Raw genomic sequence first — 26,267 nt, 5'->3', positions numbered from 1 at the left:
GGGGTGGAACCTTTACATTGATCGTAACTGGGCGACATTTTTCATGGGGTGAAACCTTTACATTGATCGTAACTGGGCGACATTTTTCATGGGGTGGAACCTTTACATTGATCGTAACTGGGCGACATTTTTCATGGGGTGGAACCTTTACATTGATCGTAACTGGGCGACATTTTTCATGGGGTGAAACCTTTACATTGATCGTAACTGGGCGACATTTTTCATGGGGTGAAACCTTTACATTGATCGTAACTGGGCGACATTTTTCATGGGGTGGAACCTTTACATTGATCGTAACTGGGCGACATTTTTCATGGGGTGGAGCCTCTACATTGATCGTAACTGGGCGACATTTTTCATGGGGTGGAACCTTTACATTGATCGTAACTGGGCGACATTTTTCATGGGGTGAAACCTTTACATTGATCGTAACTGGGCGACATTTTTCATGGGGTGGAACCTTTACATTGATCGTAACTGGGCGACATTTTTCATGGGGTGGAACCTTTACATTGATCGTAACTGGGCGACATTTTTCATGGGGTGAAACCTTTACATTGATCGTAACTGGGCGACATTTTTCATGGGGTGAAACCTTTACATTGATCGTAACTGGGCGACATTTTTCATGGGGTGGAACCTTTACATTGATCGTAACTGGGCGACATTTTTCATGGGGTGGAGCCTCTACATTGATCGTAACTGGGCGACATTTTTCATGGGGTGGAACCTTTACATTGATCGTAACTGGGCGACATTTTTCATGGGGTGGAGCCTCTACATTGATCGTAACTGGGCGACATTTTTCATGGGGTGGAACCTTTACATTGATCGTAACTGGGCGACATTTTTCATGGGGTGAAACCTTTACATTGATCGTAACTGGGCGACATTTTTCATGGGGTGGAACCTTTACATTGATCGTAACTGGGCGACATTTTTCATGGGGTGGAACCTTTACATTGATCGTAACTGGGCGACATTTTTCATGGGGTGAAACCTTTACATTGATCGTAACTGGGCGACATTTTTCATGGGGTGAAACCTTTACATTGATCGTAACTGGGCGACATTTTTCATGGGGTGGAACCTTTACATTGATCGTAACTGGGCGACATTTTTCATGGGGTGGAGCCTCTACATTGATCGTAACTGGGCGACATTTTTCATGGGGTGGAACCTTTACATTGATCGTAACTGGGCGACATTTTTCATGGGGTGAAACCTTTACATTGATCGTAACTGGGCGACATTTTTCATGGGGTGGAACCTTTACATTGATCGTAACTGGGCGACATTTTTCATGGGGTGGAACCTTTACATTGATCGTAACTGGGCGACATTTTTCATGGGGTGAAACCTTTACATTGATCGTAACTGGGCGACATTTTTCATGGGGTGAAACCTTTACATTGATCGTAACTGGGCGACATTTTTCATGGGGTGGAACCTTTACATTGATCGTAACTGGGCGACATTTTTCATGGGGTGGAGCCTCTACATTGATCGTAACTGGGCGACATTTTTCATGGGGTGGAACCTTTACATTGATCGTAACTGGGCGACATTTTTCATGGGGTGGAGCCTCTACATTGATCGTAACTGGGCGACATTTTTCATGGGGTGGAACCTTTACATTGATCGTAACTGGGCGACATTTTTCATGGGGTGAAACCTTTACATTGATCGTAACTGGGCGACATTTTTCATGGGGTGGAACCTTTACATTGATCGTAACTGGGCGACATTTTTCATGGGGTGGAACCTTTACATTGATCGTAACTGGGCGACATTTTTCATGGGGTGAAACCTTTACATTGATCGTAACTGGGCGACATTTTTCATGGGGTGAAACCTTTACATTGATCGTAACTGGGCGACATTTTTCATGGGGTGGAACCTTTACATTGATCGTAACTGGGCGACATTTTTCATGGGGTGGAACCTTTACATTGATCGTAACTGGGCGACATTTTTCATGGGGTGGAACCTTTACATTGATCGTAACTGGGCGACATTTTTCATGGGGTGAAACCTTTACATTGATCGTAACTGGGCGACATTTTTCATGGGGTGAAACCTTTACATTGATCGTAACTGGGCGACATTTTTCATGGGGTGGAACCTTTACATTGATCGTAACTGGGCGACATTTTTCATGGGGTGGAACCTTTACATTGATCGTAACTGGGCGACATTTTTCATGGGGTGGAACCTTTACATTGATCGTAACTGGGCGACATTTTTCATGGGGTGGAGCCTCTACATTGATCGTAACTGGGCGACATTTTTCATGGGGTGGAACCTTTACATTGATCGTAACTGGGCGACATTTTTCATGGGGTGGAACCTTTACATTGATCGTAACTGGGCGACATTTTTCATGGGGTGGAACCTTTACATTGATCGTAACTGGGCGACATTTTTCATGGGGTGGAACCTTTACATTGATCGTAACTGGGCGACATTTTTCATGGGGTGGAACCTTTACATTGATCGTAACTGGGCGACATTTTTCATGGGGTGGAACCTTTACATTGATCGTAACTGGGCGACACTTTTCATGGGGTGGAACCTTTACATTGATCGTAACTGGGCGACATTTTTCATGGGGTGGAACCTTTACATTGATCGTAACTGGGCGACATTTTTCATGGGGTGGAACCTTTACATTGATCGTAACTGGGCGACATTTTTCATGGGGTGGAACCTTTACATTGATCGTAACTGGGCGACATTTTTCATGGGGTGAAACCTTTACATTGATCGTAACTGGGCGACATTTTTCATGGGGTGGAACCTTTACATTGATCGTAACTGGGCGACATTTTTCATGGGGTGGAACCTTTACATTGATCGTAACTGGGCGACATTTTTCATGGGGTGGAACCTTTACATTGATCGTAACTGGGCGACATTTTTCATGGGGTGGAGCCTCTACATTGATCGTAACTGGGCGACATTTTTCATGGGGTGGAACCTTTACATTGATCGTAACTGGGCGACATTTTTCATGGGGTGGAACCTTTACATTGATCGTAACTGGGCGACATTTTTCATGGGGTGGAACCTTTACATTGATCGTAACTGGGCGACATTTTTCATGGGGTGGAACCTTTACATTGATCGTAACTGGGCGACATTTTTCATGGGGTGGAACCTTTACATTGATCGTAACTGGGCGACATTTTTCATGGGGTGGAACCTTTACATTGATCGTAACTGGGCGACACTTTTCATGGGGTGGAACCTTTACATTGATCGTAACTGGGCGACATTTTTCATGGGGTGGAACCTTTACATTGATCGTAACTGGGCGACATTTTTCATGGGGTGGAACCTTTACATTGATCGTAACTGGGCGACATTTTTCATGGGGTGGAACCTTTACATTGATCGTAACTGGGCGACATTTTTCATGGGGTGGAACCTTTACATTGATCGTAACTGGGCGACATTTTTCATGGGGTGGAACCTTTACATTGATCGTAACTGGGCGACATTTTTCATGGGGTGGAACCTTTACATTGATCGTAACTGGGCGACATTTTTCATGGGGTGGAACCTTTACATTGATCGTAACTGGGCGACATTTTTCATGGGGTGAAACCTTTACATTGATCGTAACTGGGCGACATTTTTCATGGGGTGAAACCTTTACATTGATCGTAACTGGGCGACATTTTTCATGGGGTGGAACCTTTACATTGATCGTAACTGGGCGACATTTTTCATGGGGTGGAGCCTCTACATTGATCGTAACTGGGCGACATTTTTCATGGGGTGGAACCTTTACATTGATCGTAACTGGGCGACATTTTTCATGGGGTGGAGCCTCTACATTGATCGTAACTGGGCGACATTTTTCATGGGGTGGAACCTTTACATTGATCGTAACTGGGCGACATTTTTCATGGGGTGAAACCTTTACATTGATCGTAACTGGGCGACATTTTTCATGGGGTGGAACCTTTACATTGATCGTAACTGGGCGACATTTTTCATGGGGTGGAACCTTTACATTGATCGTAACTGGGCGACATTTTTCATGGGGTGAAACCTTTACATTGATCGTAACTGGGCGACATTTTTCATGGGGTGAAACCTTTACATTGATCGTAACTGGGCGACATTTTTCATGGGGTGGAACCTTTACATTGATCGTAACTGGGCGACATTTTTCATGGGGTGGAACCTTTACATTGATCGTAACTGGGCGACATTTTTCATGGGGTGGAACCTTTACATTGATCGTAACTGGGCGACATTTTTCATGGGGTGAAACCTTTACATTGATCGTAACTGGGCGACATTTTTCATGGGGTGAAACCTTTACATTGATCGTAACTGGGCGACATTTTTCATGGGGTGGAACCTTTACATTGATCGTAACTGGGCGACATTTTTCATGGGGTGGAACCTTTACATTGATCGTAACTGGGCGACATTTTTCATGGGGTGGAACCTTTACATTGATCGTAACTGGGCGACATTTTTCATGGGGTGGAGCCTCTACATTGATCGTAACTGGGCGACATTTTTCATGGGGTGGAACCTTTACATTGATCGTAACTGGGCGACATTTTTCATGGGGTGAAACCTTTACATTGATCGTAACTGGGCGACATTTTTCATGGGGTGGAACCTTTACATTGATCGTAACTGGGCGACATTTTTCATGGGGTGGAGCCTCTACATTGATCGTAACTGGGCGACATTTTTCATGGGGTGGAACCTTTACATTGATCGTAACTGGGCGACATTTTTCATGGGGTGGAACCTTTACATTGATCGTAACTGGGCGACATTTTTCATGGGGTGAAACCTTTACATTGATCGTAACTGGGCGACATTTTTCATGGGGTGGAACCTTTACATTGATCGTAACTGGGCGACATTTTTCATGGGGTGGAGCCTCTACATTGATCGTAACTGGGCGACATTTTTCATGGGGTGGAGCCTCTACATTGATCGTAACTGGGCGACATTTTTCATGGGGTGGAACCTTTACATTGATCGTAACTGGGCGACATTTTTCATGGGGTGGAACCTTTACATTGATCGTAACTGGGCTACATTTTTCATGGGGTGAAACCTTTACATTGATCGTAACTGGGCGACATTTTTCATGGGGTGAAACCTTTACATTGATCGTAACTGGGCGACATTTTTCATGGGGTGGAACCTTTACATTGATCGTAACTGGGCGACATTTTTCATGGGGTGGAACCTTTACATTGATCGTAACTGGGCGACATTTTTCATGGGGTGGAACCTTTACATTGATCGTAACTGGGCGACATTTTTCATGGGGTGGAGCCTCTACATTGATCGTAACTGGGCGACATTTTTCATGGGGTGGAACCTTTACATTGATCGTAACTGGGCGACATTTTTCATGGGGTGAAACCTTTACATTGATCGTAACTGGGCGACATTTTTCATGGGGTGGAACCTTTACATTGATCGTAACTGGGCGACATTTTTCATGGGGTGGAGCCTCTACATTGATCGTAACTGGGCGACATTTTTCATGGGGTGGAGCCTCTACATTGATCGTAACTGGGCGACATTTTTCATGGGGTGGAACCTTTACATTGATCGTAACTGGGCGACATTTTTCATGGGGTGGAGCCTCTACATTGATCGTAACTGGGCGACATTTTTCATGGGGTGGAACCTTTACATTGATCGTAACTGGGCGACATTTTTCATGGGGTGAAACCTTTACATTGATCGTAACTGGGCGACATTTTTCATGGGGTGGAACCTTTACATTGATCGTAACTGGGCGACATTTTTCATGGGGTGGAACCTTTACATTGATCGTAACTGGGCGACATTTTTCATGGGGTGAAACCTTTACATTGATCGTAACTGGGCGACATTTTTCATGGGGTGAAACCTTTACATTGATCGTAACTGGGCGACATTTTTCATGGGGTGGAACCTTTACATTGATCGTAACTGGGCGACATTTTTCATGGGGTGGAACCTTTACATTGATCGTAACTGGGCGACATTTTTCATGGGGTGGAACCTTTACATTGATCGTAACTGGGCGACATTTTTCATGGGGTGAAACCTTTACATTGATCGTAACTGGGCGACATTTTTCATGGGGTGAAACCTTTACATTGATCGTAACTGGGCGACATTTTTCATGGGGTGGAACCTTTACATTGATCGTAACTGGGCGACATTTTTCATGGGGTGGAACCTTTACATTGATCGTAACTGGGCGACATTTTTCATGGGGTGGAACCTTTACATTGATCGTAACTGGGCGACATTTTTCATGGGGTGGAGCCTCTACATTGATCGTAACTGGGCGACATTTTTCATGGGGTGGAACCTTTACATTGATCGTAACTGGGCGACATTTTTCATGGGGTGAAACCTTTACATTGATCGTAACTGGGCGACATTTTTCATGGGGTGGAACCTTTACATTGATCGTAACTGGGCGACATTTTTCATGGGGTGGAGCCTCTACATTGATCGTAACTGGGCGACATTTTTCATGGGGTGGAACCTTTACATTGATCGTAACTGGGCGACATTTTTCATGGGGTGGAACCTTTACATTGATCGTAACTGGGCGACATTTTTCATGGGGTGAAACCTTTACATTGATCGTAACTGGGCGACATTTTTCATGGGGTGGAACCTTTACATTGATCGTAACTGGGCGACATTTTTCATGGGGTGGAACCTTTACATTGATCGTAACTGGGCGACATTTTTCATGGGGTGGAGCCTCTACATTGATCGTAACTGGGCGACATTTTTCATGGGGTGGAGCCTCTACATTGATCGTAACTGGGCGACATTTTTCATGGGGTGGAACCTTTACATTGATCGTAACTGGGCGACATTTTTCATGGGGTGGAACCTTTACATTGATCGTAACTGGGCGACATTTTTCATGGGGTGGAGCCTCTACATTGATCGTAACTGGGCGACATTTTTCATGGGGTGAAACCTTTACATTGATCGTAACTGGGCGACATTTTTCATGGGGTGGAACCTTTACATTGATCGTAACTGGGCGACATTTTTCATGGGGTGGAGCCTCTACATTGATCGTAACTGGGCGACATTTTTCATGGGGTGGAACCTTTACATTGATCGTAACTGGGCGACATTTTTCATGGGGTGAAACCTTTACATTGATCGTAACTGGGCGACATTTTTCATGGGGTGAAACCTTTACATTGATCGTAACTGGGCGACATTTTTCATGGGGTGGAACCTTTACATTGATCGTAACTGGGCGACATTTTTCATGGGGTGGAACCTTTACATTGATCGTAACTGGGCGACATTTTTCATGGGGTGGAACCTTTACATTGATCGTAACTGGGCGACATTTTTCATGGGGTGAAACCTTTACATTGATCGTAACTGGGCGACATTTTTCATGGGGTGGAACCTTTACATTGATCGTAACTGGGCGACATTTTTCATGGGGTGGAACCTTTACATTGATCGTAACTGGGCGACATTTTTCATGGGGTGGAACCTTTACATTGATCGTAACTGGGCGACATTTTTCATGGGGTGGAACCTTTACATTGATCGTAACTGGGCGACATTTTTCATGGGGTGGAACCTTTACATTGATCGTAACTGGGCGACATTTTTCATGGGGTGAAACCTTTACATTGATCGTAACTGGGCGACATTTTTCATGGGGTGGAACCTTTACATTGATCGTAACTGGGCGACATTTTTCATGGGGTGGAGCCTCTACATTGATCGTAACTGGGCGACATTTTTCATGGGGTGGAACCTTTACATTGATCGTAACTGGGCGACATTTTTCATGGGGTGGAACCTTTACATTGATCGTAACTGGGCGACATTTTTCATGGGGTGGAACCTTTACATTGATCGTAACTGGGCGACATTTTTCATGGGGTGAAACCTTTACATTGATCGTAACTGGGCGACATTTTTCATGGGGTGAAACCTTTACATTGATCGTAACTGGGCGACATTTTTCATGGGGTGGAACCTTTACATTGATCGTAACTGGGCGACATTTTTCATGGGGTGGAACCTTTACATTGATCGTAACTGGGCGACATTTTTCATGGGGTGGAACCTTTACATTGATCGTAACTGGGCGACATTTTTCATGGGGTGAAACCTTTACATTGATCGTAACTGGGCGACATTTTTCATGGGGTGGAACCTTTACATTGATCGTAACTGGGCGACATTTTTCATGGGGTGGAACCTTTACATTGATCGTAACTGGGCGACATTTTTCATGGGGTGGAACCTTTACATTGATCGTAACTGGGCGACATTTTTCATGGGGTGGAACCTTTACATTGATCGTAACTGGGCGACATTTTTCATGGGGTGGAGCCTCTACATTGATCGTAACTGGGCGACATTTTTCATGGGGTGGAACCTTTACATTGATCGTAACTGGGCGACATTTTTCATGGGGTGAAACCTTTACATTGATCGTAACTGGGCGACATTTTTCATGGGGTGGAACCTTTACATTGATCGTAACTGGGCGACATTTTTCATGGGGTGGAGCCTCTACATTGATCGTAACTGGGCGACATTTTTCATGGGGTGGAACCTTTACATTGATCGTAACTGGGCGACATTTTTCATGGGGTGGAACCTTTACATTGATCGTAACTGGGCGACATTTTTCATGGGGTGAAACCTTTACATTGATCGTAACTGGGCGACATTTTTCATGGGGTGGAACCTTTACATTGATCGTAACTGGGCGACATTTTTCATGGGGTGGAGCCTCTACATTGATCGTAACTGGGCGACATTTTTCATGGGGTGGAGCCTCTACATTGATCGTAACTGGGCGACATTTTTCATGGGGTGGAACCTTTACATTGATCGTAACTGGGCGACATTTTTCATGGGGTGGAACCTTTACATTGATCGTAACTGGGCTACATTTTTCATGGGGTGAAACCTTTACATTGATCGTAACTGGGCGACATTTTTCATGGGGTGAAACCTTTACATTGATCGTAACTGGGCGACATTTTTCATGGGGTGGAACCTTTACATTGATCGTAACTGGGCGACATTTTTCATGGGGTGGAACCTTTACATTGATCGTAACTGGGCGACATTTTTCATGGGGTGGAACCTTTACATTGATCGTAACTGGGCGACATTTTTCATGGGGTGGAGCCTCTACATTGATCGTAACTGGGCGACATTTTTCATGGGGTGGAGCCTCTACATTGATCGTAACTGGGCGACATTTTTCATGGGGTGGAACCTTTACATTGATCGTAACTGGGCGACATTTTTCATGGGGTGGAGCCTCTACATTGATCGTAACTGGGCGACATTTTTCATGGGGTGGAACCTTTACATTGATCGTAACTGGGCGACATTTTTCATGGGGTGAAACCTTTACATTGATCGTAACTGGGCGACATTTTTCATGGGGTGGAACCTTTACATTGATCGTAACTGGGCGACATTTTTCATGGGGTGGAACCTTTACATTGATCGTAACTGGGCGACATTTTTCATGGGGTGAAACCTTTACATTGATCGTAACTGGGCGACATTTTTCATGGGGTGAAACCTTTACATTGATCGTAACTGGGCGACATTTTTCATGGGGTGGAACCTTTACATTGATCGTAACTGGGCGACATTTTTCATGGGGTGGAACCTTTACATTGATCGTAACTGGGCGACATTTTTCATGGGGTGGAACCTTTACATTGATCGTAACTGGGCGACATTTTTCATGGGGTGAAACCTTTACATTGATCGTAACTGGGCGACATTTTTCATGGGGTGAAACCTTTACATTGATCGTAACTGGGCGACATTTTTCATGGGGTGGAACCTTTACATTGATCGTAACTGGGCGACATTTTTCATGGGGTGGAACCTTTACATTGATCGTAACTGGGCGACATTTTTCATGGGGTGGAACCTTTACATTGATCGTAACTGGGCGACATTTTTCATGGGGTGGAGCCTCTACATTGATCGTAACTGGGCGACATTTTTCATGGGGTGGAACCTTTACATTGATCGTAACTGGGCGACATTTTTCATGGGGTGAAACCTTTACATTGATCGTAACTGGGCGACATTTTTCATGGGGTGGAACCTTTACATTGATCGTAACTGGGCGACATTTTTCATGGGGTGGAGCCTCTACATTGATCGTAACTGGGCGACATTTTTCATGGGGTGGAACCTTTACATTGATCGTAACTGGGCGACATTTTTCATGGGGTGGAACCTTTACATTGATCGTAACTGGGCGACATTTTTCATGGGGTGAAACCTTTACATTGATCGTAACTGGGCGACATTTTTCATGGGGTGGAACCTTTACATTGATCGTAACTGGGCGACATTTTTCATGGGGTGGAGCCTCTACATTGATCGTAACTGGGCGACATTTTTCATGGGGTGGAGCCTCTACATTGATCGTAACTGGGCGACATTTTTCATGGGGTGGAACCTTTACATTGATCGTAACTGGGCGACATTTTTCATGGGGTGGAACCTTTACATTGATCGTAACTGGGCGACATTTTTCATGGGGTGAAACCTTTACATTGATCGTAACTGGGCGACATTTTTCATGGGGTGAAACCTTTACATTGATCGTAACTGGGCGACATTTTTCATGGGGTGGAACCTTTACATTGATCGTAACTGGGCGACATTTTTCATGGGGTGGAACCTTTACATTGATCGTAACTGGGCGACATTTTTCATGGGGTGGAACCTTTACATTGATCGTAACTGGGCGACATTTTTCATGGGGTGGAGCCTCTACATTGATCGTAACTGGGCGACATTTTTCATGGGGTGGAACCTTTACATTGATCGTAACTGGGCGACATTTTTCATGGGGTGAAACCTTTACATTGATCGTAACTGGGCGACATTTTTCATGGGGTGGAACCTTTACATTGATCGTAACTGGGCGACATTTTTCATGGGGTGGAGCCTCTACATTGATCGTAACTGGGCGACATTTTTCATGGGGTGGAGCCTCTACATTGATCGTAACTGGGCGACATTTTTCATGGGGTGGAACCTTTACATTGATCGTAACTGGGCGACATTTTTCATGGGGTGGAACCTTTACATTGATCGTAACTGGGCGACATTTTTCATGGGGTGGAGCCTCTACATTGATCGTAACTGGGCGACATTTTTCATGGGGTGAAACCTTTACATTGATCGTAACTGGGCGACATTTTTCATGGGGTGGAACCTTTACATTGATCGTAACTGGGCGACATTTTTCATGGGGTGGAGCCTCTACATTGATCGTAACTGGGCGACATTTTTCATGGGGTGGAACCTTTACATTGATCGTAACTGGGCGACATTTTTCATGGGGTGAAACCTTTACATTGATCGTAACTGGGCGACATTTTTCATGGGGTGAAACCTTTACATTGATCGTAACTGGGCGACATTTTTCATGGGGTGGAACCTTTACATTGATCGTAACTGGGCGACATTTTTCATGGGGTGGAACCTTTACATTGATCGTAACTGGGCGACATTTTTCATGGGGTGGAACCTTTACATTGATCGTAACTGGGCGACATTTTTCATGGGGTGGAACCTTTACATTGATCGTAACTGGGCGACATTTTTCATGGGGTGGAACCTTTACATTGATCGTAACTGGGCGACATTTTTCATGGGGTGAAACCTTTACATTGATCGTAACTGGGCGACATTTTTCATGGGGTGAAACCTTTACATTGATCGTAACTGGGCGACATTTTTCATGGGGTGGAACCTTTACATTGATCGTAACTGGGCGACATTTTTCATGGGGTGGAACCTTTACATTGATCGTAACTGGGCGACATTTTTCATGGGGTGGAACCTTTACATTGATCGTAACTGGGCGACATTTTTCATGGGGTGGAACCTTTACATTGATCGTAACTGGGCGACATTTTTCATGGGGTGGAACCTTTACATTGATCGTAACTGGGCGACACTTTTCATGGGGTGGAACCTTTACATTGATCGTAACTGGGCGACATTTTTCATGGGGTGGAACCTTTACATTGATCGTAACTGGGCGACATTTTTCATGGGGTGGAACCTTTACATTGATCGTAACTGGGCGACATTTTTCATGGGGTGGAACCTTTACATTGATCGTAACTGGGCGACATTTTTCATGGGGTGGAACCTTTACATTGATCGTAACTGGGCGACATTTTTCATGGGGTGGAACCTTTACATTGATCGTAACTGGGCGACATTTTTCATGGGGTGGAACCTTTACATTGATCGTAACTGGGCGACATTTTTCATGGGGTGGAACCTTTACATTGATCGTAACTGGGCGACATTTTTCATGGGGTGGAACCTTTACATTGATCGTAACTGGGCGACATTTTTCATGGGGTGGAACCTTTACATTGATCGTAACTGGGCGACATTTTTCATGGGGTGGAACCTTTACATTGATCGTAACTGGGCGACATTTTTCATGGGGTGGAACCTTTACATTGATCGTAACTGGGCGACATTTTTCATGGGGTGGAACCTTTACATTGATCGTAACTGGGCGACATTTTTCATGGGGTGGAACCTTTACATTGATCGTAACTGGGCGACATTTTTCATGGGGTGGAACCTTTACATTGATCGTAACTGGGCGACATTTTTCATGGGGTGGAACCTTTACATTGATCGTAACTGGGCGACATTTTTCATGGGGTGGAACCTTTACATTGATCGTAACTGGGCGACATTTTTCATGGGGTGGAACCTTTACATTGATCGTAACTGGGCGACATTTTTCATGGGGTGGAACCTTTACATTGATCGTAACTGGGCGACACTTTTCATGGGGTGGAACCTTTACATTGATCGTAACTGGGCGACATTTTTCATGGGGTGGAACCTTTACATTGATCGTAACTGGGCGACATTTTTCATGGGGTGGAACCTTTACATTGATCGTAACTGGGCGACATTTTTCATGGGGTGGAACCTTTACATTGATCGTAACTGGGCGACATTTTTCATGGGGTGGAACCTTTACATTGATCGTAACTGGGCGACATTTTTCATGGGGTGGAACCTTTACATTGATCGTAACTGGGCGACATTTTTCATGGGGTGGAACCTTTACATTGATCGTAACTGGGCGACATTTTTCATGGGGTGGAACCTTTACATTGATCGTAACTGGGCGACATTTTTCATGGGGTGGAACCTTTACATTGATCGTAACTGGGCGACATTTTTCATGGGGTGGAACCTTTACATTGATCGTAACTGGGCGACATTTTTCATGGGGTGGAACCTTTACATTGATCGTAACTGGGCGACATTTTTCATGGGGTGGAACCTTTACATTGATCGTAACTGGGCGACATTTTTCATGGGGTGGAACCTTTACATTGATCGTAACTGGGCGACATTTTTCATGGGGTGGAACCTTTACATTGATCGTAACTGGGCGACATTTTTCATGGGGTGGAACCTTTACATTGATCGTAACTGGGCGACATTTTTCATGGGGTGGAACCTTTACATTGATCGTAACTGGGCGACATTTTTCATGGGGTGGAACCTTTACATTGATCGTAACTGGGCGACATTTTTCATGGGGTGGAACCTTTACATTGATCGTAACTGGGCGACATTTTTCATGGGGTGGAACCTTTACATTGATCGTAACTGGGCGACATTTTTCATGGGGTGGAACCTTTACATTGATCGTAACTGGGCGACATTTTTCATGGGGTGGAACCTTTACATTGATCGTAACTGGGCGACATTTTTCATGGGGTGGAACCTTTACATTGATCGTAACTGGGCGACATTTTTCATGGGGTGGAACCTTTACATTGATCGTAACTGGGCGACATTTTTCATGGGGTGGAACCTTTACATTGATCGTAACTGGGCGACATTTTTCATGGGGTGGAACCTTTACATTGATCGTAACTGGGCGACATTTTTCATGGGGTGGAACCTTTACATTGATCGTAACTGGGCGACACTTTTCATGGGGTGGAACCTTTACATTGATCGTAACTGGGCGACATTTTTCATGGGGTGGAACCTTTACATTGATCGTAACTGGGCGACATTTTTCATGGGGTGGAACCTTTACATTGATCGTAACTGGGCGACATTTTTCATGGGGTGGAACCTTTACATTGATCGTAACTGGGCGACATTTTTCATGGGGTGGAACCTTTACATTGATCGTAACTGGGCGACATTTTTCATGGGGTGGAACCTTTACATTGATCGTAACTGGGCGACATTTTTCATGGGGTGGAACCTTTACATTGATCGTAACTGGGCGACATTTTTCATGGGGTGGAACCTTTACATTGATCGTAACTGGGCGACATTTTTCATGGGGTGGAACCTTTACATTGATCGTAACTGGGCGACATTTTTCATGGGGTGGAACCTTTACATTGATCGTAACTGGGCGACATTTTTCATGGGGTGGAACCTTTACATTGATCGTAACTGGGCGACATTTTTCATGGGGTGGAACCTTTACATTGATCGTAACTGGGCGACATTTTTCATGGGGTGGAACCTTTACATTGATCGTAACTGGGCGACATTTTTCATGGGGTGGAACCTTTACATTGATCGTAACTGGGCGACATTTTTCATGGGGTGGAACCTTTACATTGATCGTAACTGGGCGACATTTTTCATGGGGTGGAACCTTTACATTGATCGTAACTGGGCGACATTTTTCATGGGGTGGAACCTTTACATTGATCGTAACTGGGCGACATTTTTCATGGGGTGGAACCTTTACATTGATCGTAACTGGGCGACATTTTTCATGGGGTGGAACCTTTACATTGATCGTAACTGGGCGACATTTGTCCAACTCCATCAATTTAAGAAAAATGTCTGAAAGAGTTAACAAATGCAAAATACGTACATAAATACGTTCACCAAATGAGTTGTTTTGAAGACATTTTAAGTTTATGAAATATACTTAAATTAACATTTCTTTCGTTGGTTTAGATTAAAAAGGTTGGTTTTCTTTTTCGGGACGAAACTCGATCTTGATCGTGATGTCTGGGTTCGTTGGGTCACCCTCGTTATGGTCCGCAACTGGGCGAATTTCCAACTCTTCACTCCTGAAGACTGACGAAATCGAAAATTGGTCGATGAAGTTATAATTAGGCTCTCGTTTGACGATGCTGGCCTCGATGTTGAGACATTCAAAGTCTGAAACCATTTCTCTCTTAATGGTTGTGGGGACTGCGTCAGGTTCGCCGACTTCCGCTTTTACGGCGTAGATGTGATGGGGCTTTTCAGATAGAGATTCCAACTTCTCCTTCGTCAAACGTCGCAGTTGCACCAAACAATATCTACCGCCCATTTGACGACGTTGGTGTGATTGGTGCACTGGTTTTTGGCGGTGACTGTGCGAAGCAACAATTTGGTTTCCAGAAGTACCATGACTTCGAAGGTGACTTTCGAGGGTTTGGCTGGTAGCGAAGACCCGGTCGCAACTGCGGCATTTGTGAGCCTTTTCTCCCTCAGAGTGACGTGCTTTTTCGTGTGCAAGTACATTGCTATTACGTTCGGCCCAATATAGGCACTTTGAACATCCAAAGGGCTTCTCGTTCGAGTGTCTACTTTTGTGGCTCATCAAATTACCCTTCGTTGCAGATGCGAAGCTACACTGGTCGCATTGAAATGGTTTTTCGCCGGAATGAATTCTTTTGTGGGTAATCAAATGACTCTTCTGTGCAGACGCGTACCTACATTGGTCACACTGAAATGGTTTTTCGCCGGAGTGAGTTATTTTGTGGAGGATCAAAGCACCCTTCTGTGTAGACGCGTACCTACACTGGTCGCACTGAAATGGTTTTTCGCCCGAGTGAGTTCTTTCGTGGACAATCAAATGACACTTCTGTGCAGACGCGTACCCACACTGGTCGCATTGAAAAGGTTTTTCGCCGGAGTGAGTTCTTTTGTGGGCAACCAAATCAGTTTTACGTGCAGACGCGTACCTACACTGGTCACACTGAAATGGATTTTCACCTGAGTGAGTTCTTTTGTGGACAATCAAACCACCCATACGTGCAGACGCGTAGCTACACTGGTCACACTGAAAGGGTTTTTCGCCCGAGTGAGTTCTTTTGTGGACAATCAAATGACCCTTCTGTGCAGACGTGTACCTACACTGGTCGCATTGAAATGGTTTTTCGCCCGAGTGAGTTCTTCTGTGGCGAATTAAAGTACCCTTGTGGCTAGTGGCGTAAACGCACTCTGTGCACTGGAACTTCTTATCTTCTCGGCCACTCATTTGGCACAATCACGCTTTACAAGTTTGGTTCAAAGTTTCTTTTGGAATTATGAATTTGTCTCACAAATACAACCAGAAAGTCTTCTATTGTTCATTATTGAGGAAACCACTTCTAAAAATCCCTGAAATACAGAAATACAGTTAAATTTAAATAAAAAGCCATAAGAAAATAGTGATTCGGCGGCCAGCTATCGTAAGAGTAAGATTTCTATGACAACATTTATGTTCGACTCACGCGAGCCAACATTTTTAACAATATGTTGGCTAACACGAGACAGAAACCGCATAGATTCGTTTCTGTTCCACAGCGTAAATTCCCAAAAATTTATAATTTTTACGTCCATCTACAGGATAACTCCTTTGGTAGGTTTTATCATTTTATTGGCAAGATATCTCAAAATATTTTGTTGGGAGTAAAAGCGGACAAACTAGAGTTGTAAGTCAGGATATTTTCCACAGAAAATTACCGAGGCCTTTTTCCGGATTATTTCCGAAAAAAAGAAAAAAAAAGTTTTCATTCCATGTTTAGCCTATATTGTTCGCAAATATAAATTTCGCGGCATTTTCGACTTACGAGGAGACGACCCGAGGTGGTTCTCACCGATTTCGTTCAAAGTTGGAGGATTGTTAGACCTAGATGTAACATGAAACCCGTTAAAAGGAAAAGTTACGCTGGGCTTCCGTTTTGCCATGGCAACCAAAAATGTTTTTGACAACATAACATGAGAAAAAGTCTATGTCAAATAACATGCGAAAATTACAAATTCTAAGGGGTCCCCCCCTTTGCAAAACTCCAGTAATTAAAAAAAAAACAATTTTTAAAAAAAATTGTAAATTTTACATTTTTGTATTACTTTGGACAAATAGGGGGGAATAAAAACCATTTAGGGTGAGCTCGAGCTAATTTGAATAAATACGTCGAAATTTTAGGTATAATACAAAATATTTGTAAAACTTATACCGTGATAACTGCCATATATTTTCGCCGATAAATCTTAAAATTGCTACATTACATTATCTGAACGATGTAGACAGATTTTTAGATTTCGATAGAAAAACGACGCCATTTTATAAAATGGCGGATACAAATATAAATCATGGTGCAATAAGTTAGGTAGTTTAAATCCGATTAACTTAAGATTTTACGTTACATTATCTGCCCGAATGAATTTGTACTATAGATTTTTATAGTAATCCGACACCATTTTGGAAAATGGCGGATATCAATAAAACTCATGAATTTAAAAGTTTGAGCACCGTATCTCAAATCCAGTCATAACTACGAAGAAAATTCGTGTAGGATCTATAAGCCTTGGCGCATGTTAATATGGTTAAGCATAGTGCCAAACGTAACCACCTTTACCTATATTCAAAGTTTAAGCCCCATATTTTAAATCCAATAGGAACTACGAAGATTATTAATTTTTCTCTAAGCCTTGGCGTTTGTCAAAACGGTTAAGCATAGACTACAGATAAAGAAGCTTACGCCTGACGCAAAGTTTGTGTTCAGTTTCTCAAATCCTATCGAAAATAATCTATTAATAACGCTTTATACAGGGTCTTTTTTTTTGCTCGGAAAAGTGTTTTTTTTCAAAAACTATTTATAGTACCGATTTCAAATTTGGAAGGTCAATTCTCTATACCGGGGGACATCAGTTTGAGAAATTTGAGCGTTTTCGGTAATGATTTTCACCAATTTTGAAAAATTATTTTTCGACCACTAGGTGCGAGATAAAAAATTTCTATTATAAAGTTGTAGGCCGTCATCGAAAACCCTTAAAAATTGTTCACTCGACGAAAAACAATTTATTTATCAGTGAAAATTCGAGCTTGAAAAATTTACAAGTTGGTGAAGCCAAATTACGATTGTTTGAAACGATAATTGAAACCGAATTACCTAATCCAGTTGAAACTTTGGTTAAAAAAACGACCGGATTTAAAAAACACGAGGCTATAGGTCAATCCTAAACATGCATTGGGTATTTAAAGGAAAACTTTGGGAGATTATTATCAGTGTTTGATAATATTTCGAACAATGCCTCGTTATTCAGTAGCTGAGCGTACCGAGATAGTTGCCATTTACAGCGCAAAACCTTAGAAGAGTGACTGAAATCTTCGCAGAAAGACATCCAAATGGAGCACCATCTGTAAATACAGTAAGACGAGCAATTCACGATTTCAATCAATTTGGTAACTTGCAACCTAGGTTTCGCGGATTGGGTCAACCGGATTTAGACTTCGAGAACAATGTACTCGCGTACTTTGTGGCATATCCTCGTCACAGTTGCGCTAACGCCGCTGCTGATTTGGGTTGTTCTGCAAATCGTGTGTGGAAAATTCTTCGTAAGAATCGCTATCACCCATACAGAGCTACGCTCCACCAAGGACTAATTGACGGAGACCATCAAAGACGTTATGAATTTAGCAACTGGTTACTAAATGCTGTCCAAGAAGATAGACAATTTTTGCGCCATGTTTTGTTCTCCGACGAAGCGTCATTTTCTAGAGATGGGCCCTTTAATCATCAAAACAGCCATCTTTGGTCTGACATCAACCCACATTGGGGTTTTGAATATCATCACCAGGTTCAATTTGAACGGGTCAATGTTTGGGTTGGACTTGTTGGAAACCGTTTGATTGGTCCCTTTTTCCTGCCGACGAACCTCAACGGCCAAAGGTATTTACATTTTCTACAGAACGAACTGAGTGACGCAATCGACGACCTTCCATTGGCTGAAAGACGTCAGTTGTGGTTTCAGCAAGATGGCGCCCCTCCGCATTTTTCCCGGCAAGTAACCGAGCACCTCAACAACGAGTTTCCTGAAAGGTGGATAGGGAGAAATGGTCCAGTGCATTGGCCAGCAAGGTCACCTGACCTAACACCGCTGGATTATTTTCTCTGGGGATTCGTTAAAGCAAAGGTATACGCCACGCCCATTGAAACTAGGGAGGAACTCATTAGACGAATAATCAGTGCTTGCCGAGACGTCACACCAGAAATGGTAGAGAAAGCGTTTGAGAACTTAATTGTTTCAAACAATCGTAATTTGGCTTCTCCAACTTGTAAATTTTTCAAGCTCGAATTTTCACTGATAAATAAGTTGTTTTTCGTCGAGTGAACAATTTTTAAGGGTTTTCGATGACGGCCTACAACTTTATAATAGAAATTTTTTATCTCGCACCTAGTGGTCGAAAAATAATTTTTCAAAATTGGTGAAAAACATTACCAAAAACGCTCAAATTTCTCAAACTGATGTCCCCCGGTATAGAGAATTGACCTTCCAAATTTGAAATCGGTACTATAAATAGTTTTTGAAAAAAAAAACACTTTTCCGAGCAAAAAAAAAGACCCTGTATAGATTAAAAATGAAACGGAATTTAAAAGTCAATCGGATCCAAAATGATAAGACTGCGTAAAAATGCTGAGCCTTCGTTAATTTAAAATTAAGTTAGGTAAAATGTCCGCACTACCCGTCCTAATAACTGCATCAAGTTTCAAAGTTATACCTCAAATCGCACGCAAATAGCGTTGGCGGCTTCGATAAATAAGTGTCACACTTATTTGTTACTTCAGGCCATACACGGCTTCGATATGTAAGTCTCGCACTCTGCGTAAGTGTCACACTTATTTAAGTTTCAGAGTTATACCTGAAATCGCACGCGAACAGCGTTAAAATTTGGCCAAAACAAGCGTAGCCTTGGTTAAATTAAAATTAAGTTTGGTTAAATATCCGCAATACCCATACTAATAACTACATCAAGTTTCAAAGTTATACCTCAAATCGCACGCAAATAGCGTTGGCGGCTTCGATAAATAAGTGTCACACTTATTTGTTACTTCTGGCCATACACGGCTTCGATAAATAAGTGTCACACTTACTTGTTACTTCTGGCCATACGCGGCTTCGAGAAGTAAGTTACGCACTCTGCGTAAGTGTCACACTTATTAATATCTTCTGGCCATACGCGGCTTCGAGAAGTAAGTTACGCACTCTGCGTAAGTATCACACTTATTAATTTCTTCTGGCCATACGCGGCTTCGTGAAGTAAGTTACGCACTGTGCGTAAGTGTCACACTTATTTATATCTTCTGGCCATACACGGCTTCGATAAATAAGTGTCACACTTACTTGTTACTTCTGGCAATACACGGCTTCGACAAATAAGTGTCACACTTACTTGTTACTTCTGGCCATACACGGCTTCGATAAATAAGTGTCACACTTACTTGTTACTTCTGGCCATACACGGCTTCGATATGTAAGTCACGCTCTCTGAGTAAGTGTCACACTTATTTATTTCTTCTGGCCATACGCGGCTTCGAGATGTAAGTTACAAACTCTGCGTAAGTGTCACACTTATTAATATCTTCTGGCCATACGCGGCTTCGAGAAGTAAGTTACGCACTCTGCGTAAGTGTCACACTTATTTATTTCCTCTGGCCATACGCAGCTTCATGAAGTAAGTTACGCACTGTGCGTAAGTGTCACACTTATTTATATCTTCTGGCCATACACGGCTTCGATAAATAAGTGTCACACTTACTTGTTACTTCTGGCCATACACGGCTTCGACAAATAAGTGTCACACTTACTTGTTACTTCTGGCCATACACGGCTTCGATAAATAAGTGTCACACTTACTTGTTACTTCTGGCCATACACGGCTTCGATATGTAAGTCACGCTCTCTGAGTAAGTGTCACACTTATTTATTTCTTCTGGCCATACGCGGCTTCGAGATGTAAGTTACAAACTCTGCGTAAGTGTCACACTTATTAATATCTTCTGGCCATACGCGGCTTCGAGAAGTAAATTACGCACTCTGCGTAAGTGTCACACTTATTTATTTCTTCTGGCCATACGCAGCTTCATGAAGTAAGTTACGCACTCTGCGTAAGTGTCACATTTATTTATTTCTTCTGGCCATACGCAGCTTCGTGAAGTAAGTTACGCATTCTGCGTAAGTGTCACACTTATTTATTTCTTCTGGCCATACGCAGCTTCGAGAAGTAAGTTACGCACTCTGCGTAAGGCAAAAACGAACGCCAGCGGAAATGTGGTTTAAGTGGCGCCCAAGGGCCCCTAATTTTTCTAGGGCGCCATAATCTGTCACACCATTAAAAGTAAGATAAATACGTATTTTAAAAATTAAATAAATTTTTATGTCACCGTCGTTAGTTCGGTAATAATTAGAGTGCGTAAATCAACGCTCAAAATCAGAAAAAGGGGGATTTAGCACCCCCCGTTTAAATTACAGAGTTGAAACTTGCACACCGTGTATAGCAGCGTTGCCTCCGTTATATCAAGGCCTGGGTTCCCTCTTTCCTGAGCATTGTACTACGAGTTATTCCCCCCCTGTTTGAAGTTTCCTATTTTTCCCAATAGATGGCGTTCGTTTCCATTGCGTTTAAATTTTAAGTTTCGTTCGCATTGGTCCTGAAAATGTATTAGTTCATCTACACGGCCAATATTAGCCAACTTCAGTTTATGAATTTTAACAATTTGTGAATTAATAAATGTATTACTCTTATTAAGGCTTATGTTAAATATAATATAGTTTATGTGTAGTTGATAGTTTCATGATGGTCAAATAATTGATTCAATTGGTTTATTAAAATTTTAAAATCAACATTTTTAATACAGGAACATGAAATCAGATACTTGTTTTCCAAAATATCACTAATGGGAGTAGAAAGATATATTCCATACCTACCACCCACATACATATAAGTTTTTTCCTAGTATTTCAAACTTTGAGAACTTTTCTAGATAAGGGCTTGGTGTTTAATTTTTTTTTCTTTTCTTTTCGACCTGAGGCATCTTTAGCGTGATTATCTAAAAGAGCTCTCAAGAACTTCTCTAGAAGGATTTTCCGTAAATCTTGACTTTCCCGTGATGAGAAATTCTTGCATTCGTTGCACATTAGGGGTTTTTCGAAGTAAGGTAGAATTTCTCTTACATATGATTGAAGCACTTGTACCCGAGGAAACAAATGGAGTGAGGATTGCACAAATTCCGTTACAAGGGCCAATAATTTAATTATCATTCGTGAGGGATATTTCAAGCCTCCTCTATCTTGAGCATTAATTAAAGCAAATAACGGAGATTTACTTTGCGGCTGCATCATTTTGTCCAGACAAAACTCACAGTCAGTCCTTTCTTCGGCACATTTTATTATGTACCCACCAACCATAGCAATGGAGCAATTTCTTATTGAGACAACAGGGCTTTCTGAAATTTAAAATGAAGTCATTTGCTTTTGAACTTATGGAGTTTTAAAATCATAATATTACCATTTGGACTTGTTTTCTCCATTTCATGTAATATGGTTGTTAGGTGAGGAGGCAATTTGATTAACACTATTGATGTGGCAGTTGGATGACTATCTCCAAGACTTATTTCGTGATCAGACGCAACTAGAAACAAATTTTGAAATTTGAGGACGCTCAATCACATTATCATATTAAATTGAATAAAAACTAATATACCATTAGCAATTGATTTAGAACCATTTCCACAATTTGATGAACTGGATGCCTTCAAGATTCCAATTTTCAAATGGTGTTCTATGCTGAGGGTGCAGGCACGGGCATCCATTTGATCGTTGAATCCTCCACTACTCCTTATATGACTAAACGTCTCTTCAATGGTATCACTTGAAAATTTTCTAGTGAAAATGTAATGAAAACCATTTTCCAATAAATATTTTACAAGTGAAATAGTGGATTTGGTGGTAACGACTAGAGCTTCATACGTCTCATCTGTGAAACAGTCTGATTTGTCATACGCTTGTGCATTAGTTTGAATAGCTTCGATAAAAGGTAGAATTTCTTCAGCGAGCCAAACAAGCCTTTCATCATCAATAGATTCGAAGGGGAGTTTATTCTCATTTCTCATATGTATGGCATAAGTCTTGTTGTGAATGTCATGTACTTCAAACCATTTGCGGACCATCTCCATAAAGTAGATTGTACATTCCAAATCAGCTCGTTCTTCAGGTTTGCACGTATTGAGCCTTAGAGTTGTTTTTAAAGCTGCTGTCATCGGATGAGAGAATAATAGTACTGCTCTTCTTACATTCATTTTTTCAAAGCTCGTTGGGAAAACCATTGTTCAATTAAAAAATTGGCTCTTACATCTCCACTCATACTCTCGCCCATAATCTTTCGCAGTTGGGTATATTCCTTTCTTTGGTTCTCTTCTTTTTGTTCCTTGATTGTTTCTTTTAAGCTTGCAATTATTTTCCTTTGAGCTACAACTTGCTTTCTCAATTTATAATTGTCTCTTACATATTTACGTTTAGAAGTTACGTATGGTGTCTTTCGTACAACAGGAGACGCTTGAGTAGTGGCATCTCTACATGAAATTAAAGGGACAACTTCAGCTAGAGTAGATTTTTCTGGAATCACAGATTTAGCTTGGACTAGGGATGTAGTTTTGACTAGAGACGTTGTTTCTATTTGAAGAACGACTTTGTTGTGAGGAACTATAATGTCTCGAGGAACAACTACGTCTTGAGGAACTATTATGTCTTGAGGAACTATTACGTCTTGAGGAACAATTACGTCTTGAGGAACTATTATGTCTTGAGGAACTATTATGTCTTGAGGAACTATTATGTCTTGAGGAACTATTATGTCTCGAGGAACTATTATGTCTCGAGGAACTATTATGTCTCGAGGAACTATTATGTCTCGAGGAACTATTATGTCTCGAGGAAAAACTACGACTTGAGGAACTATTATGTCTCGAGGAACAACTACGTCTTGAGGAACTATTATTTCTCGACGACTAGCTTTCTCTTGACAAATGACTTGAGGGCTGGAAGTGTATTCGTAAGTTTTATTCATCACAGGTTGCATATCCATGGTTCGAATATGTGATGTGTTGTCATTGCACTGTTTTTTTTTCCACTTTGGAATGAATAATATCTGATACTCTGAACAAAGCCTTTTTTAGCTTTTCTCGAGCTGAAATAACAGGTGTGGTTTGTACATCAGTCCTTGGAATATTTCCCACTGGAGAAAGAGGGATTCTTCTTTCGCAAGAGTTCTTAAACATCTTTTGGGGATGAGAATCAGAAATTTCAAATTCATTTAGCGAAATATGGGGCACAACGTAGTTTAAAAGACGTTTTCGACTAGTTGATATACTAAAATCAGACTTGTTAAAATGTTTGCTACAGATTTTAGCATCTCCTTTATTTGATATAAGTTCCTCATGAAATGAAAGATCGTCATCCTGTTAGACGTTAAAAATTGCACAAATCCATTTTTTTCTCATTGACATTTCCTTAGGAAATGAATGGAAACTTATATTTTCCTCTTGACCAATTTGGCGTTTCTTTACTCTCTTCCAATCACTTTGTTTGCAATTAGGAACTGAGCAGACAACCATTTTATATTACTACAAATGTAATTAAACGTTTGTTAATATGTGGAATAAAATACAATTAGTTAAATACTTACTTATTAATGACCACCACGGCGAATCATTGGAAGAAAGATCCAAAGTACAACTTTGCAAAAAACGAAATGCGCACGCTCTAAATTTCAAATTTCACAATGGTTCAGAGTGCCTCTAGCGAGAAATTGCGGCGTATTAGAAATCCACGGTGGGGGGGGGGGGGCGAAAATCTAAGCGTACCCAGGCCTTGATATAACGGAGGCAACGATAGCAGTAATATGGATTAAAAGAGAAACGGCATTTAAAAGTCAATCTTATCCAAAATTATAAGACTGCGTATTTGAAAAAAAAAAGTGTTTAATGGGGGTCGGAAAGAAGGGGCTGGCAAATCGCCATTATCTACTTTTAAGCCGCGGAACTTGCTTGTGCAGACTGTGGCAACCCTATTAAGTATTCTTAGAAAAAACGGCGTGGTTATGTCACCCAGTTAAAAAGATATGGAGGGTGTTGCAAATGTGGACAACGACAATTCACAACATTTTAACGAAAACAATAGTTCCACTCGATGCATATATATATCATGTGAAACTAAAAAGGAATTATAAAATATTTCGTTAAAAACCGATTCGGCGGTCAGCCCTCGTAGGTGTAAAATTTCAATGAAAACATGTATGTTCAACTCAGGCGAACCAACATTTTTAACAATCGATGTTGGCTAACATGAGTCAGGAACCGCATAGATACGTATCTGTTCCACAGCGAAAATTCCCGAAAAATGTCCATTTACAAGAAAGCTCCTTTGGAAGGTTTTATTATCATAATGGCCAGAGATCGAAAAAGATTTTTTTCGGAGTAAGAACGGACTAACTAAAGACCTTTTATTTCGGAAAGAAGAAAAAAAAAGGTTTTCATTCCATGACTAGCCTAATATTGTACGCAAATTAAAATTTAACGGCATTTTCGCCTCATTTTGTCGAATCCAAAAATAAAATAAACCTCTAGACTAGTCAAGAATAAAAACCCGGTACTACCACAGGCGCGGCGTCAAAAGCGTGTCAAATTTGACTCCTCTTTTCTCGTTATATCGAGAAAAAAATTATTCCAGATATTAAAATGCCAATATTTCCATAAATATCACTGCCCCCCAGCCAATTCTTGTCTAATTAATTTGGTTTGTTAATGTAGATTAAGTTACGAAATTCTTGATATGTTTCACCAGGCGGTTTTTGAAAAATGACCTATTTAATTTGATCCTCCATCTTTTATCCAATACTTAAAATCTATTAATGTTTTCGAAATATCGTAAAAAATAACTTAAATTATTTTAACTACGCTTATCAATATAGATTTTTGTATGTAATTATAGATAGGTTTTAAATAATTTAAATGAATAATAATCAAATTAATATCAAACACTTTGCTTGTTTTGCATTTTGGACTAATATTTATAAACACTAATTTTAATTTCATTTTGACTAAATAAATATTATTAGATGCTCTTAATTTGAAGAAGTAGTTTGATGATTTCGT

General features: G+C 41.6%; 2 protein-coding genes across 2 annotated transcripts; both read right to left on the bottom strand.

The window, feature by feature from the left end:
* Positions 1 to 14,929: 14,929 nt before the first annotated feature.
* LOC149951742 (uncharacterized) lies at positions 14,930 to 16,432 on the bottom strand. Its single transcript, XM_090168183.1, has one exon. It carries the CDS (start codon positions 16,328 to 16,330, stop codon positions 15,038 to 15,040), a length of 1,293 nt encoding a protein of 430 aa, XP_090024309.1. The 5' UTR covers positions 16,331 to 16,432; the 3' UTR covers positions 14,930 to 15,037.
* Positions 16,433 to 22,077: 5,645 nt separating this feature from the next.
* On the bottom strand, positions 22,078 to 23,414 carry LOC149951741 (uncharacterized). The gene is made up of 3 exons (XM_090169659.1): positions 22,820 to 23,414; positions 22,625 to 22,747; positions 22,078 to 22,562 (listed from the first exon to the last, which is right to left on the bottom strand). The coding sequence occupies exons 1-3, from the start codon at positions 23,412 to 23,414 to the stop codon at positions 22,078 to 22,080; spliced, it is 1,203 nt and encodes a 400-aa protein (XP_090025785.1).
* Between the last annotated feature and the right edge of the window lie 2,853 nt (positions 23,415 to 26,267).

This window comes from Leiobunum rupestre, chromosome 3 (genome assembly GCF_980474605.1).
Source record: "Leiobunum rupestre chromosome 3, qqLeiRupe1.1.hap1, whole genome shotgun sequence".
NCBI lineage: Eukaryota > Metazoa > Arthropoda > Arachnida > Opiliones > Sclerosomatidae > Leiobunum > Leiobunum rupestre.
This window is presented reverse-complemented; position numbering and strand designations above follow the sequence as displayed.